Genomic DNA, 16441 nt, shown 5'->3' with positions numbered 1-16441 from the left:
AGGGCCGTGATGGCGGAGGGTGTGGGGTCACCCGGGCTGCCTGATGTGAGGGGCGCCCCTGAGCCCGGGGCACTCCAGCACTCAGGCTGGGCACAGACACCTGCTCCCAGCGGGTCTGTGCAGGCACCTGCCGCTCTCGGACCTCCACGGGGCACCTGGGGTCCGTCCACTGTGCCCATCAGCTCTTCCCCAAAACAGCATTGCCGCTCAGGTCTGACGTTCATCCTAGCACAGCAGGATAACTCCCAGTGGCTAGTTGGGTTTTTTCCTGCTGTATCATGGAAGGGTTTCTGAAACTCACACCACGTTTTGCCGAACTCATTAAGGCCGAGCAGAGCCACGCGCGCTGAAGAGTAACCGTGACTCTGAGTCCACGGCTGCCTGTCCTCCAGAACCGAGCTGGGGTCAGGCAGTTAGGTGACGGTCCGGCAGAGCCTCGTAGGGCCGCCCGGGCCCCCGGCTTGCTGTGCTGTTCCTCACCCGTGAGTCCCTTGCTCCGCCTGCATGGGACTCAGTCCCAGTTCTGGCAGGAACCACAGCCCACAGCCCAGAAATTCCTGACACCTGTGGTCAAGCATCTTAATGTTTCTGCCGGGAAAACACAGGGAAGTTTCCTCTCAGTGTAATATGAGAGGGTCTGGCTGACAAGTGAGCTACGAAGAAAGCTTCTACTTTTCAGAGCTGTTTGGACCTGGGCACTGCAGACAAGGGACTGAGGGGCTGTCATTGTGGGAAGTGAAGCCGCCCACGCAGGGCCGGCCTCCAAATTGGAGACCCCATGGTTCGAGACCCCATGGGCGGCACCCACGGAGGCTCCCTGGAGGAGGGTCCCCCCTGCAGAGCAGTGATGCTGGGGCTTGCCAAACCAAGAACAGGGCTCATTAAACGAGGAAGTTAGTCGTCCTTAGCGGTGGCTGGCCGTGTACCGTCTCTCTCCCCTTCAGCACGCGTCTTGCAGGAATCAGAGCGTCCCTCAGCCCAGGCAAAATTCAGCTACTTAACAGAAAGCCGTGAAGATTCCTTGACACCAGTTAACGCTGAGTCCTTTCTCGGATGCACCCAGTTACCCCCAACTTCCTGTGACAGCAGGTTGGTGTGAACAAGACTCGCATCGAGCAGGTGACTCTACTTCCGGGGGGAGACCAGCATCCTGGGGACTGTCCCCCAAGCCCGTCCTGAGGGGCCCCTTCCTCGTGGTGTCATTTGTCTGCTTCTCTATCCTCTTAAAGATGGAAATTCCCTCCAAGGGCTCAAGAGGTTCGAGCTAAACATCAGGGCTGCGTCACCTCCCTCCCAAAAGACCGGCACCTGGGCATCCCGTGCGTGAGGCTGAGTCTGAGTCTGCGTCCAGGAGACACACGCCCCCCGTCTCTCTGACGCCAGGTAAGCCCAGGTCCCCAGCAGACACTCCTGAGGATGTGACCACAAATCCCCACCTTGTCCAACCGGTCACTTCTAGAAAGCTGACAAGGGGGACTTGCTCATCTGTCACCACTTTTATGTCCACTAGACAGCCTCCCTTTTTCAAGTGGGTTCTTCCTTGTGAGTGGCGTGGTTTGGTTAGACTGCCCCTCATGAGTGCAGAAAGCAGGATTATGTTTCATTTTCCCTTTGCCACCAATATTCAAAATGAAAAGTTGGCTTAATATCTACCTTGAATCTGTTTCTCAGGCTTTCTATTGAGCATCACCATGGATTCATGGATTTACATAGACTGGATGCAGTCAGTCAACTCTGAGCATCATTTTAGATGCTTGAATTGTCACCGATTTGACCAGTGGGACCTTTGCAAAGGATTTTCCACTCATCTTGAAAGTTCCCTTGCTTTCTGAAACAACAAAAGGTCCTAAGCTTGTGTGTACCGCAGCTGCCCTGGAACAGAAAATGAATAAACAAATTGTGGTACATTCAATAGTAAAATAATAGGAATAAAAAGTAACAAACTGCGGATACGTGCACCAAAGTGGCACGTGTGGTGAAAGGAGATTGGGGTGTGATAAAAACATGCCCATCCTGCAGGTGACATCCCAGAAGGGGCAGAGGGAGTCATGGTGAAAGCGGGACTCCAGTCCCCTCCGGGCAGGGAATCATCTCTGAGCAGCTCAGGGGCCGAGTAGGGGTGGAGATGCTCCAGATCTCGTTCAGGTGGAGGTTACATGACACACAATCCTCACGGCGCATGGAGCTGACCCTTGGATGGTGCACTTTATTGCATGTGAATTTCATCCCAGTAGAAAAGGTTTACAGTGAAGGCTCAGGTGCACCCCACCTCTGCTGGGGACCGGTGGCGGGGGGGCACATCCCATCTGAAGGGACGCGTTGCCCCCAGGGAGAGGCCACTCCACCCCCAGGGAGGGCGAGTGCTGGGCCCTGATGGGGGCGGGGGTGCTTATCCTACCCAGGGATCTCGGGTCCCTGGTCTCATGCATTGCCCACCAGGATCCACTGTCCCTCTCCTCCCAGTCGGACCCTGACCTGGGCAGGTGCTCCTGGGACCACTGAATGGCCCTTGGGCTCAGGATGGGGAAGGGGAGGGTCCTCCTGGCTTCACACGCGGCCTTTGACTGACGGCGCCTCGTCCAGCCTCGTTCTGTCCCTCTCCAGCCATCTCACTGTCCGCACACCATCCACCAGCCCTACTGTCCCTCCCTCGCCTGGTCTGCGCCCGCCAGCATTCACTTCCTGGACCCCAGCCCACGGCAAGCACTTGTGGGGTCCCCTGGTCCTGGGATGGAAATGCCACGAGGGGTGGGTCCTCACTGCCAGTCCCAGGGGCCTGGGCTGTGGGATCCCAGGGGCAGACAGGGGCCCCATCAGAGCAGGGTGAAGGCTGCTGCCAGGGGGCCCTGGAAGACGGGAGGTCGGCAGGGCTGTGCAGGGGAGACATGTGGCCGTGGCCAGTCCCTGAGGGGCTCTGAAGACGTGTCCATGTGAGCAAGGGGCCGGGCCTTACACTCGTGCAGAGGGCGAGGTCCAGGCCAGGGTGGCAGTCGGAGAGGGACGACGGGGGAGGGGCAGCCCTGCACTGGCCCCACCCAGGGAGCAGTGCTTGACGGGGCTGGGCATGCAGCCCAGTGGTCACTGCATCCCTCATCAGCTGCTGCAGAGAAGGCCGGTGTGAGCAAGATTAATAACCCAGGCTAGAGCCAAACCAAGGCTATAAATAGACTTTTCCACCTGGGGAGACGGGGACTTTGTGCAGAGTACCGTGCTTTGTGAGCTGCTCACTGTTCAGGGCCATCTGACTGGTACTGTTGTCGGCAGGACAATGCTGCCCCCGATATCCACGTCCAGATCCCCAGAACCTGTGCATTATGTGACCTTCATACGAAGCGACTTCTCAGATGTAATTAAGTTAGGGGTCTCGAGATGGGGGATTATCCTGGGTTATCCAGATGGACCAATGTCATCACATGGGTCCTTATAAAAGGGAAGCAGCTCACCATCTCAGAGGGATGTCCGCACCCTGTGTTCATTGTAGTATTATTTACAATAATGGAAATAATCAAAGTGTCTGTAGACAGATGAATGGATATAGAAGATGGGGTATAGATGTATATATACGAGTATTCAGCCATGAGAAGGAAATCCTGCCATTTGTGACCTTGAGGACACTACACTAAGTGAGATAAGCCTGACAGAGAACGACAAGTAACATATGATCTCACTTACATGTGGAACAGAGGAAAAACATGGTAGAAACAGAGAGTAGAACGGTGCTTACCAGGCACTGTGGGGAGGGGAAATGAGGAAATATTGGTACAGACTTCTAGTTCTAAGATTAACAGGCTCTGGTATCTAATGCACAGCGTGGTGACTCTAGCTAACAGGACTGTACTGTATCCGTGAAAGTGGCTAAGAGAGTAGATCTTAAATGTTATCACCACAAAAAAACAACAACAAAAAAAACATGGTACCCATGTGAGGTGATGGAGGTGTTAGCTAACCTTATTGTGGAATCATTTTGCAACACATACATGTATCAAATCATCACCTTAAACTTACACAATGTTATATGTCAATTACATCTCAATAAAGCTGGAAAAAAAGGAGGGAGGCAAGAAGGTCAGAATCAGAGAAGATTAGAGGGTCAATGGGAGAGGGACACAGTGGCCTCTGGGATCTGGAAAAGGCAGATTCTCCCTGGAGCCTCCAGAAGGAACCGGCCCTGAGTACACCTTGATTTTAGCTCCATGAGACCCCCTCTGCACTGTACAACGTGAGTCCCACTCCAGGGCTGTATGAAAATTAATTTGAGCTGTTTTAAGCCAGTAAGTTTGTGGTGATTTGTTACAGAAACTACATCATACAAACTAGTATGCTTCACCTGTACCCCCTCAGGTGGGGAAACTGGCTACATCGCATGGGGTGGAGAAGACCAGGAGAGAATTTCAATCGTGTGGTAAGGAGAGACGCCTTGAGGAACAGTGGAGGTGGAATCGCAGGCCTGAGTGTGATGCAGGGCGGGGGATGGTGCCCAGGGACAGGGTGCGTGGAGGGGATCTCCCACCTAGAAGGTCGTCTGAGCAGAGGGGCGGAGGGGCCGTCCCCGCAGGTCTGGAAACTGAGGATGTCGGGGCAGGGGGTGGCACTGGCCTGATTCCGGCTCCTGGATGCATCCCTCCCTGGAGGTGCATCTGCGGGCCACGCATGGGCGCAGCTCATCCTTCAGGGGTAATCGACTTAGAAACACATTTCAGAAAATCCATAAACAAAAGCAGTTATTCCCGCGCACAGAGGGGAGAAAATACAATGGGCCATTTTCCCAGCTCTGCACAGAGACCCTCCAGGCGGGTGGCCAAGCCTCCAGCGCACCCGCCCCTCGGATTCAGCCCAACCCCCTTCGCAGCACAAGCTCAGGGGACTCCTGTCCCGAGGACCTACCCACCCCCCAGCGCCCCCAGAGATCCAACAGAGCCATTCACCATGAGACCTGAGGACAGGTGACGTGGAAGAGCACGGAAGCTTGAACTTTATCAGGAAGAAGTGACAACACAGGGCTTGGGGCTCCGAAAGCCAGGCGTGAGGGTGTCTGTGAAAAGCCATAGCGCACCTCCCTGCTTGCATTGCAGGCCCCAGAACAGAGACCTGCCCTCCCCGCCAGGATCCTTCTTGGGTTAATCCCGATTCAGGTGAGAGGACCCGACTTCTAGTTCACGCACTGGAAGGGGTGCTACCTGGGAAGGACCTCGAGGGAGCCGCTGAGCGTAGAAGCTCCTGCCCGGGACAGCCCCATCTGTGGATGAGAAGGCAGAGCACGGAGTGGCCGGGCCAGGGGACAGTGGCCCTAGGTCAAGACCGCCGGTGGTCACCAGGTGGACGGCCACCTGGGAAGCCTTGACTCCTCTTATCTCCCCGCATGTGGGTTTATCGCCCTCTCCGAGGGTCTAGCCACCCAACACCAGCCCATGCGATTCACCCCCGACCGCAGCCCTGCATGAACGCCCCGAGTGTCCCCCGCTGCAGCCCTGATCGTCTCGAATCCTTTGAAGCCCAGGTGCATGATTTCCTGCCCAGCACCCAGGCTGGGCAGCTCATGGCTACAGCTTTGAAAGACACACTCAGAACGATGCCTAAGAAAGTGGGGCATCGCCAGAGAGGCCCCCATGAAAGACGCTGAGCTGGCCCAGGAGCCCAGAGGAGCCGTGACCTCACTGAGACCAGCACCAGCGTCCCGGGCTGCAGACACTCCTGGGAGCCGCAGTACAGGGCACGAACAAGAACCGCCACGCCCTGGAGCAAGGGCCACAAGGGGACGAAAATGGAACTAAAATGGACCCGATAAGCAGCAGACCAGCCTCCTCACCAGTCAGGGCAAAACTCAAGCTCCGAAGGAAGGAAGTGGATTCTCGGCCCCAAACCTGGCCACCATCAGCAGCGTCAGGACCCCAGGACGGGTCGCCAAGGAAACAGGGATATGTCAGTATTTTGACCGTTAAAGACTACACCCCAAATCCCATTTTGTCTTATCTAGAGAGAACTGCTGGATACTGCTGGATAACGCAGAGGAGAAACTTGAAAAAAACTGCAGACGTCCCAGGAAGCAGTTCTTAACCTTCTGTCTCTGGGAGCTAGAATTTTTTGTTTACTTTCATAATGAAAATGCACCGAGTACTTCAAATCACAAATACACAAGTACTAATGGTATTAGTATTAATACTACAAATAGTAGTGATATTAGTGGTTCAAATCACAAATACTGAGGATGCAGTTCTTGCGAGGCCCCCGGAGCAGCAGCTCCTCCCAGCCCACACCCCGTGTCTAGAGTCACATTTCCTGGGAAAGGAAGCAACATGGCCCTCTGTCCCACGCACTCCACTCAAGGCCACGCGGGGGTCAGGGCACACTCACCAGCCCCTTTCTGACTAGAGCTGTATAACTTTCTAGAAGGGAATGCCAGACTGCCCTAGCGGGTGAGAACATCTGGACTACAAAACAGATGTGTTTCCTAACTGACAATGAAAATTAATCAATAGTCAATCCAAGAAAGAAATAGAAAATTTTACTGTAGCCAACCTCAGGATTATAACTGCAGAGTCTCTCAGAGCGCTCTGGGGAGTGCTCTGCCCATCAGAAATCAAAGCCCATTTACATGAGGTCTTGAGACGGTTATGCATCAAATGACGTATTATTGACAGTTTGCGTAATCCAGACCTGCGCGTACAGAGTGAGTAGTGGGGCACAGGTCCTTGTGGGCCCTCACAGGATTAGGAAGGAAGGTTCCCTCCTAAGAAGGTCTGGTTGACGCAGACGCACAGCACACACTAAAGGGGAGGGAAGAGGCCCAAACGGGCAAGGAAACGTTTTTGTTTAAAATTTTTCTCATCTTCCCGTAAAATATGAATTTTATTTCATCATAATGAGAGTCAACAGTCTGCCGTCTAATCTTTCAACTAAGAGAACAGGTGATGAAAAGGTGGGGCAGCTCACACCCGGCGCAGCCCAGCCGACCCCATCCTCGGGAGGGGCACCAGCTAGTCAGGTTTGGCCAGATCAAGCCCCCTGCCCTGCGTGTGGTCCCCTGAACCTGCTCTGGAAACAGGTTGAGGAGAGGAGGGGTTTGTGTCCCCGACCGTGACCCTATGGCCTCTCCCTAGAGGGCAAGAAATCAGGAAATCGTTCACACTTTAAGTACCCCATCTTTGCTTGAACTAATAGCAATTACATTTGAAACGTGTCTACCTTTAGTCCTCCTGGCCCAACGTGGTCACTCAGGCTGCACAGGGGCTGGGGCGCCGGCTGCCCTGGATTTGAGCCCCAGGCTCGCCCTTGGCGTTTTATCCAGTGTCCGCAAGCCTGAACTTCCCTTGACCGCGCACTCACATAGCCCGCACGCCTGAATGGGGGCGGGGGGGGGGGGCCATGGGGGGCGCACAGGTCAAGTGTGGGTATTGCTCTCGCTTTCATCGTATTCCTGAATCTTAATTCTGAATGAATTATTAAGTAATTAAATGAGTTTAATTATTTATGAAACCGTGTGCTAATGATGCTGACGATGGGTGGAGTTTGCTGGGTTTTAAGGAACCTTCTGATTAAACAGTAAACAGTTAAAACAGCGGCAGAGCCTTCCCGCCTCCCCCATCGCAGGGCTGCGCTTCCCGCCAGCGGCCACTCGGGGGCGCCGCAGGACAACGCGGGCGGCCGGGCGGGAGCTGGAGGAGGGGCCGGAGCTGGGGGCGGGGGCCTGGGGCGGCAGGAGACCGAGAGGCTGGGGAAGGGTGGGAGGGATGGGGCTGGGCTGGGAGTTGGGGAGGAGACTGGGAGTGCCTACTGAGGACTCCCCGGACCCGGAGGCGCTGCACCACCCCACTTATGCCATCCGTGATGCCTCCCTCTCCCCACTCCCTATTTGGAGGACCCTAGCGCTCCCCACATTTTCTGCTTCCGGCTGGTGTGGGCCTTACTGAAGTCCCCGTGTGCTCACACCTAAGGGGACACCGATCTTCGCAGGTTCCTAGGACGAGGGGTGCTGAAGACCCAGAGGGGCCATACGGGAACCCGACCCTCCCTCTCCCTGCACGTGCGCGGGCCGGCGGGCGACGGGAGGGACAGAGATGAGGTCAAGGTGTGTGGCCAGCAGGGCCCGGGGAGGCACAGACTGTTACCGTGAGTCCAACAGGCCCAGGACCGCCCGCCGCACAGCGCTGGCCGGGGATGTTGGGGGAGGGGCAGGTTACCGTTTGCCCCGGGTGGCCCAGCTGACCACCAGGAGGTCCCAGAAGCCAGGAGCTGGTGCAGAGCCCACCCACACGGGAGGGAGGGGGTTGGGTGGTGGTGCTGGGGGCAGATTCCCCAAACCTACCACAGGACCGGGGGTGACTCCGCCCTCTGAGCCGGTGTGGTCAGACTCCTGGACTGAACACCTGTTACGCACCCACAGGAAGAGTGGCCAGCACTGAAATTCTCAGCTGTCACAGCATCCAGTTTAATCCACCCAGGCAAGCTTTGCATCTGGGAAATAATTTTAGTTTATCTACAAGTTGGAAACCATGGAGGTGACGCTGCAGTTTGGCCAAGGCTGGGGAGGGAGAGACCTGCGCCAGCAGAGGTCACACTGGAACCAGGAACAGAGGTGACGCCTCTATGGACAGCACAGCCTCCACGCAGCCATTTCCGGGCAAAGCCAGAGAGCCAGAGGCTGGGGGCCCCTGACACGTGGGGGCAGAGGGAGCCCACCCAGTGTCCATGCTGAGCCCAGCGCAGGAACTGCCATCAGAACCCCCTTTCAGTCAGAACCCCCGATTCAGCAAAAGTGCTTTATGCACACTTAGCATATTATCAGTTAGAGAGGGGCAGGACTGAACCTCTGGGAAAACAGACCTCAGAACTCGGAGCGCTCTCAGAGCCATGGGGGTTGGGCCTCTCAATGTAGAGCCAGCGGTTTGGCCCTGGGCTCTCTGAATGGTTAATGAGCCCAGGGATCCCAGTTATTAGAGTAATGATCTTCTGTTTTGGCGAGGGGGGAGGGGGGCGGGGTGTTTGGTCTTGGTTTTGTTCTTTTGCCTGCGTTGGATCTTTGTCGCTGTGTGCAGGTTTCTCTAGTTGCGGCGAGCGGGGGCTACTCTTCGTTGCAGTGCGCGGGCTTCTCATTGCAGTGGCTTCTCTTTGTTGCGGACCACAGGCTCTAGGTGTGCAGGCTTTAGTAGTTGCAGCACGTGGGCTCAGTAGTTGTGGCTCGCGGGCTCTGGAGCGCAGACTCGATAGTTGTGGCGCACGGACTTAGTTGCTCTGCGGCATGTGAGATCTTCCCAGACCAGGGCTTGAACCCGTGTCCCCTGCATTGGCAGGCGGATTCTTAACCACTGTGCCACCGGGGAAGTTCCTAGAGTAATGTTCTACCTCTAGTGCCAGGTTGGCTAGCCATGGAGGACTTTAATTTGGGCATGAAATGGCCATGGTCTTACCAAGGAGGTGATCCAGAACTGTAGGTTAACAACCTAATCTGTGGTTTCCTCTGCTGTATCTTCAGGAAACACCATATCTCCTGGGGCTGGATTGAGATAGGCAGCCCAAAGCAGTGTACAGGAAGGACCTAATTCTTGGAAAACAGGTAGACAAGATTATGGGTAAGAAGACAATGCTGAAATCTAGTCTAAAAGCCAAGGCAGGGTTGAAAGTGGAAAGTGAACAATGAAGGCCGAAGTCAGGACAGGGGAGAACAGACAGAAGGAGGAAGCGACTGAAAAATAACTTTGTGCAAAAGCTGAAGAAATAAAAGCCCCCTCCGTGCAAGAGTTCAAGGAGGAAGTTGCCTCCATGTGGTGCCGAGTATGTGACATGGGGCTTAGAGACAGCTCCCTAAAGGAATTGTGCAGGGCCAAAGAGGACAGCTAGGCGGGGGAAAAGCCTACCTGAAGCTAAAAGAAGACAGAATCAGAAAAGGTGGCCCCGGGAAGGGAGCTAAGAGTCAGATGGTAATTGCAAGCAGAGGCCGATGGGATCCTGTGTTGTTTCGGATATGCGTGTTCTCCCCCGTCTCTGTCTCTCCTCTGCCCTTTGCAGTGAACTGGAAACAATAACGCTGTCTCCTCTTACTCATTCTCAGCGCTTTGCACTCAAATTTCATCCCCCGCACTCCACTCATCATTGTGAAGGTGGTTTCCTAACTGAAGTGACTTCCTAACTGAAAAATCCTATAGATTGACTTATTTTAATCCTCATTTTGCTACTTTTATTTCCATCAAGCCTCTTCTCAAAAGTCTCCTAATCAAAAGCCTTCTCTCAAAAGAGAGGCCTTTCCTGATTCCCCCAAATAAAACAGTGCTTATGTCATAAAAAAATAAAAAATAGGGGCTTCCCTGGTGGCGCAGTGGTTGAGAGTCCGCCTGCCGATGCAGGGGACGCGGGTTTGTGCCCCGGTCCGGGAAGATCCCACATGCCGTGGAGCGGCTGGGCCCGTGAGCCATGGCCGCTGAGCCTGCACGTCCGGAGCCTGTGCCCCGCAACGGGAGAGGCCACAACAGTGAGAGACCCGCGTACCGCAAAAAAAATAAAAGTAAATTAGAACCCCAACCACCACAGACACCACCAGCTAGGTCGTCACACCACAGTGTAGACGGGAAAACCAAGGTGGGAGGCTCAGTCCTGCTCTCAGGTGAGGGTTTCACCCAGTGTAGACAGACCACTAACAGTGGGAGGGTGGATCCTGCACAAAGGGCGAGGATCTCACCCAGTGCAGACACACCACTGAGGGTGGGAGGGTGGGTCCTGCACTAAGGGTGAGAGTCTCACCCAGTGAGGACACACCACTGAGGGTGGAGGGTGGGTCTTGCACTAAGGGTGAGGTTAGCACATAGGCCACCTGGTGACCTGGCCTCGTGCTGTCTGGTGAGGCTCTGCTCAGGCTGGCTGAGGTGTACAGGCTCACGTCCCGTGCAGGTTTGGCCTTCCATGTAGGGTGGAAACTTCCGTGGCTCTGGTGTCTCTGTGAGCAGGCCTGGGGCTGGCACATGCCACCCTGGTGCTGATGTAAAGCCCCCTCCTCCCCTGCCACCTCAGGCAGCCCTGTCTGTGCGGGAGCCCCGCCCCGCCTTCCCCACTCACCCTGACGGCAGGCCTGAGGGCAGACTCTCCAGTGCCACTGGATTCTGTCCACTCACCCCTCCCCACAGGGCAGGCCTTCCCAAATTCTCATCCAGCCAGGGGATGCAAGTCTCAGACCTCGGGCTCTGCAGACAAACCCCCCCACCACCGTCCTGGGGCCGGCTCTGCATGGGGGGCTACAGGGCGGCCTGACCCAGCTGCCCGCTGTCACCCACATGGCCCAACACCCCTGCCCCTTAGAACTGGACCTACGGCCTTTAAGATGGAAATCCAAGGTGTGCATACAAGTGACAGAACAGTTTTCTGACCTACAGCACAGATGGAGTTTCTTAAACCAAAACAGCGCCGTGGACGTAAATGCTCCAGGGGAACCGTGAACAGAATCCGGTAAAGCGCTGGCTGGCCTCCTGCCCCTCCCATGGGGAAGCTACCTCCTCAGCTACTGGGACCCTGGTGTTGGGGGGGGGCGGGGGGGGGGAGGAAGAGGCTTGCCAACCACACCTCAAGGGGCTTTCATCTTCGCAGAGTGGGTGGTGTAGGACCTCCTCCCCCCACCGCTCACCCCGCCCTGACAGCCTGTGCTGAACAGATCCAAGCGTCCCATCCAGGGATCCAGGAGCCATCGAGGGAAGGAGACCCTACAGGGACTGGGACCCAGGAGTCGGCCCATGTGCCCACCTCGCCCTCCCACCTCACACCTTCAGCTCAGCCTGAGTGCCGTGTGGCTGCTGCTTCTTAACTTTTATTTTATTGGAGTGTAACACACGTACAGAAAAGCGCCTGGAACACACTCGGTCAGCTCGGGGGACGATCACGGCGTGAGCTTCCACGACACCACAACTCACGGCAGGAGACAGAACACGGAAGCAGGGGGCAGCCAAGTCGGCCGGGGGCTTGCTGGGGGGACAGGGAGGTCACTTGGCTCGCTGGCTGCCCGGGCGGCCCTGTTGGGGGGTGAAGCGGGGACCGACGAGAGGCGCCACACTTCACACCCGCGGGGAGTGGTCAGGGCTGAACTTGTACAGGTACATTATCCAGAGGATGCAGACGGTCATGGAGACCCAGATCCAGACTTCTTCGTAGGGGTCGAAGCAGAAGCCTATGGCCCAGCAGAAGTCCTCCTCCCAGTAGCACCCAGGGCCGGACTTGCCCACCCTGGGCCCCGGCTGCCTCTGCTTCTTGGAAAAGCCAGGGGTGGAAAGGCCATTGCTTTCAGGGCCACTGTCATCGCTGCTAGAGCCCTTGCTCTGAATGATACTGAGGACGGAGAAGGAGATAGTGACGGAGCCCTTGCTGATGGGGACAGGGCCACTGGCATTGGTCCCTGGAAGGGGCTCACGGCCAGCGGTGGCAGGGCCGCTGCCACCATCCTCCTTCCCTTTGCCTTCAGTGATGCCAGCAGAGGACGCCCCGCCTTTGCCCTTGTTGGCGAAGATGAAAGAGAAGGTGAGGGAGCCGTAGATGAGGTCAAAGGGGTCCTCGCCTTCAAGGACCACATTGGTCAAGGAAGAGGGGAAGGCGACGGAGCCTCCCCGTTGTGCCTGAGGCCGGTGATGTAGGTCACTGGCCGTTGGCTGTCTCCATCAGTGACTTCAGTGACGGCACCGCTGCTGCCGAACGCGGGGCCCCAGCCATCGTCTGCATCTCATCTCCATCAGGGTCGGAGACGCAGCCGTGGCCTTTGTAGATGAAGCCTGTCATGTCCTTGGTGCCGCTGAGGACGAGGCCTTTGCCATGGAACACGGGGACTTTGATGTTCACTGGGAAGCGTTTGCCTTTGGACGTGGCCTTGGAGCTGGTGGGCAGGTAGGGGGAGCCCCTGCCAACGGTGAGCGGCCCGGTGGGGTCGGCCACGGGCCCCTTGTCCTCGTGCACAAGGGAGAAGGGGACAGTGACGATCTCCTCATCCTCTCGCCGAAGAAGTCCCTGCCCTCGGAGAGGGGGTTCTTGATGAAGTCAGCCACGGAGAGGGGGACCGTGGTGGAGTTGGGGGGTAGCCCCTGGAGCGGTCCACCACAAGCCTGCAGCCAAGCGTGCACAGCTGTTGGCTGGCGGTGGGGGTGTCCACGTTGCTGCCGCCATACAGGGTGAACCTGCCCTTGCTGGTGCTGGGGCTCTTGACCTCGGGCCCCCAGGCGGGGCCCGGGGGCTTCTGGAAGAAGCAGACCCCAGGCCGCAGGCGTCGCAGTGCTCACCAAAGCAGATCTCGGGGCACTGGTCGGAGCCTGGGCCCTCCCCGTAGCACGTCTGCGCGATGAACTGCACCAGCTTGTTGAGGAAGAGCCACACACTGAGCAGGCTGACGTGGCAGGCGGCCCCGCCCGCGGGCACAGCCGGCACTGCTGGGCCCAGACGCGCACCTTCACCAGCCCCTGCCGGGCATCCTCGTCCCACTACAGGTGGAAGAGGATGTGCACATGGGCCGAGGACCAGCCCCACTGGCAGCAGCCACACTGGAGCCTGGGGAGGAGAGAGGGGGTGAGCGGGGATGGGGTGGCCCTCCCCCGGGCCCAGCGGAATTCATGACCCCAGCCCATGTGTGCACATCCCTCGCTGCACCCACACCTGAAAAGCCAAAGCCAACGCCTTTCATCCATTTGGCACCAAGATGCTCTCAGCGGCAAAGCCACGCCTGCCACGTGCAGGGCCAGCTCTGCGCTTGCTGCTGCTGGTCTGTCGCCTGCTGAGGGTCTCAACTGCTCGAGGAGACGCCACCAGGACAGTGAGAAAAGGAAGAGCTTCTGTGATGCCCAGTGCGGGGGCGGGGGGCTGCAGAAAGGACCTGGGGAACCCACCCCACGGGAGAGAGGCGATGGGGAGGCTGGGGGGGCAGAGGGGCATGAGGAGAGCAGTGAGGGTGCCGCTCCGGAGGCTGAAGGCCCCGTGTCCTTCTGTTTCCGGACTGTCAGGTCACAGGTGAGTGACCCTCTGGCCCTCACCGGAACTTCCCCTGATGGTGGGCTTGTCCCCACTGCGCCCCCACATGCAGCCTCCAGCACACGTGGCCGGGGAGCACCTAGACACGGATGGTGCCCTGGGGACTGAACTTCCTCCTTTATCTGTTAATTAATGAGCGCGTCATGGCTGCACGTGGCCAGTGGCTGCACGTGGAGAGGTGGGTCTGCCCTAGTGACCATCCCACCAGCTAGCGTTTCTGTCCGTGAAAACAGAAAACCAAGGTGTGCTCAGGGTCCTCATCCCACCTGTGTAGAGCGGCTCCTCTGTGGGGCCGTGGGAACAGTACCGGGTTGGAAGGGGCCCCTCAGATGCACTGAAGGCTGTTACTTCCTAACACCTGGGAAAGCCAGCATCCCAGCGCACACCTGACTCCAGGGGTTTCGGACGCTGGGGAACTGGGGCGTGACTGGTCTGCGAGGCCCCCTCTCCCCCCAGCCCCCTCCCAGCTGGCCCCTGGGGGACCAGGCTCCCTGGCTGGGCAGGGCCCCTGCAGGTCTGGCCCGTCCTGGCTGCTCTGACGGCAGCTGGCATCACGAGGAAGAGCGAGGCTCACGTGGTGACCCGTGGTCCCAGGGGCTCGCGACGCAGCCCCCACTCAGCCACAGCCCAGGCCGGGGACATCCTCCTTCCTCTGGGGCCCGCACCCCCTTCTTCCATCCCCTCAGGCCTCCCTGCAGTGCAGGGCCGAGCGGTGACCGGGTGCCTGCCCACACCCTGCTCCCGCTGTCAGCGCTGCCACGGAAACGAGGAGATGCTGCAGTGAACAAGCAAAGTCCTCCACGCAGGGGTAGCATCACCACACCAGCTGCCCCTTGGCAGGGCCCCAACTGGCCTGGCAGTGCCAACACTGCCAGGCAGGGCCTCAGCTGGCCTGTGCTGAAAGGCAATGAACAGACTGCTCCCCCAACACCCCCATTTCCCGGAAGGGAGGAGCAACACCTGGCCCACCCACCCACCTGTTGGGTGCCAAGGCCAGGCAGACACACGGCCCCCCCGCCGCCTTCCTCACTGGCCAGGCCACACCCAGCCTAGCCAGTGGTTAAGTAGCCTCGGCCCCTCCCTCCCAGGACCCCACAGGAGACCCCCCCCCCCCGCCTCAGCCGCACCTCGAGAGTCCCCGCAGCCGGTGCTGGAAACCGCTGCTGTCCAGGTGCCCTGAGGCCAGGTTCTCCTCAGGGACCAGCTCCCAGGTGTCCTGGAGCTTCCTCTTGGCCATCAGCTGGGCCAAGGTGGTGGCCCACACATCCACGCCGTCCATGCTGGCGCTGGGGCTCCCCAGTGCGGTCTGAGGGCTGCGCTGGCTGCGGTTCCTAGCGAGCACCCACCCGCCTCGGCACCGACCAATTGCCGCCTTGACAACCGTCTCGTCTCCATAGCAACCGAATTTGTCTCAGAGAAATGAGAAATAGGCCTTTTTTTCTGACCCTTTTGCGTATTTTTTATTGTGCAAGCAGTGGATTTTCATTTTAGGAAAAATCAGAAACATAAAAAGGACAAACTACAATACGATAAAAATCGCCCATAGTCATCATTGTGGTGCTGACATCCACGTATTTTCGGTGCCTATGCACATATACATTTCCATAATTATTTTTCACAAATAGGAAATCTTACTGAACATATTACCCTAAGGCCTGCTTCTTTTACCCACAGCGTAGCATGGACGGTGATGCCCATTCTTCTAAATATCTGATATTTTCCAGTCTATGGCTGGGGCACGATCTACCTGCCCAGCCTCTGTCCTTGACCACGGTGCTAAGTCTTTGCCATTACAAACAAAGCTTGAGGAACTTTACTGAACATGTATCGTTGCAAATTTTCCCATGACTTTTCTTTTTCTTTCTTTTTTTTTTTTTTTTTTTTTGGTGTTTGTTTGTTTGCTTGTTTGTTCAGCTGCGCCACGCACGCAGCTTACGGGGTCTTAGTTCCCCGAGCACGGATGGAACCCGCGTCCCCTTCAGTGGAAGCGTGGAGTCCTAACCACTGGAGCGCCAGGGAAGTCCCTCCCAAGTCTTTTCCTTTCTTTATACTTTTTATTGGCTAGAAATGTACGTTTACGTAAAAATGCCTTAAAGGTAATGCACAGCTTCACAAATTACTCTAAAGTCTTAGCTCAGGACCTGAAGGAGCCGGCCCCCAAAGCTGTCTGCGTGCCCCGTACCCGCCGCCAGCACTCCCCTCCCGGCAGAGGCACCGGCGCTGGGAGCTCTGGCCGCTCCACCCGAGATGCAGCCTGTTTGGGGCTTTGCGCCTCCCCTGAGAGGAAGCTCCGCATGTGCGCATGCGTCTGGCTCCTGTGCTGTCTGTGGGCCAGCTTCGCCCCCCGCGTGTCCGGTACTTGGTGAAGGTGCGAGGGCGACATGGCTCGAGGAAAGAGCCAGCGGAGGCTCGAGGGTTGAGCAGAGCCGGGATGGGCCTGATCCCGGGGCGGTGGGGGGAG

The 16441-nt window shown here is 57.3% G+C and overlaps 1 protein-coding gene across 1 annotated transcript; it reads right to left on the bottom strand.

Moving 5' to 3' along the window:
• Positions 1-2813: 2813 nt before the first annotated feature.
• On the bottom strand, positions 2814-15262 carry RTP5 (receptor transporter protein 5 (putative)). The gene is given in 11 exon segments (XM_065880207.1): positions 2814-2846; positions 2954-3100; positions 5656-5733; positions 12036-12574; positions 12577-12687; positions 12690-12948; positions 12951-13039; positions 13042-13215; positions 13218-13367; positions 13370-13503; positions 15108-15262. Coding segments are annotated over 11 exon segments (1866 nt in total). The 5' UTR covers positions 15260-15262.
• Between the last annotated feature and the right edge of the window lie 1179 nt (positions 15263-16441).

Source organism: Phocoena phocoena, chromosome 7 (genome assembly GCF_963924675.1).
Source record: "Phocoena phocoena chromosome 7, mPhoPho1.1, whole genome shotgun sequence".
Lineage (NCBI taxonomy): Eukaryota > Metazoa > Chordata > Mammalia > Artiodactyla > Phocoenidae > Phocoena > Phocoena phocoena.
This window is presented reverse-complemented; position numbering and strand designations above follow the sequence as displayed.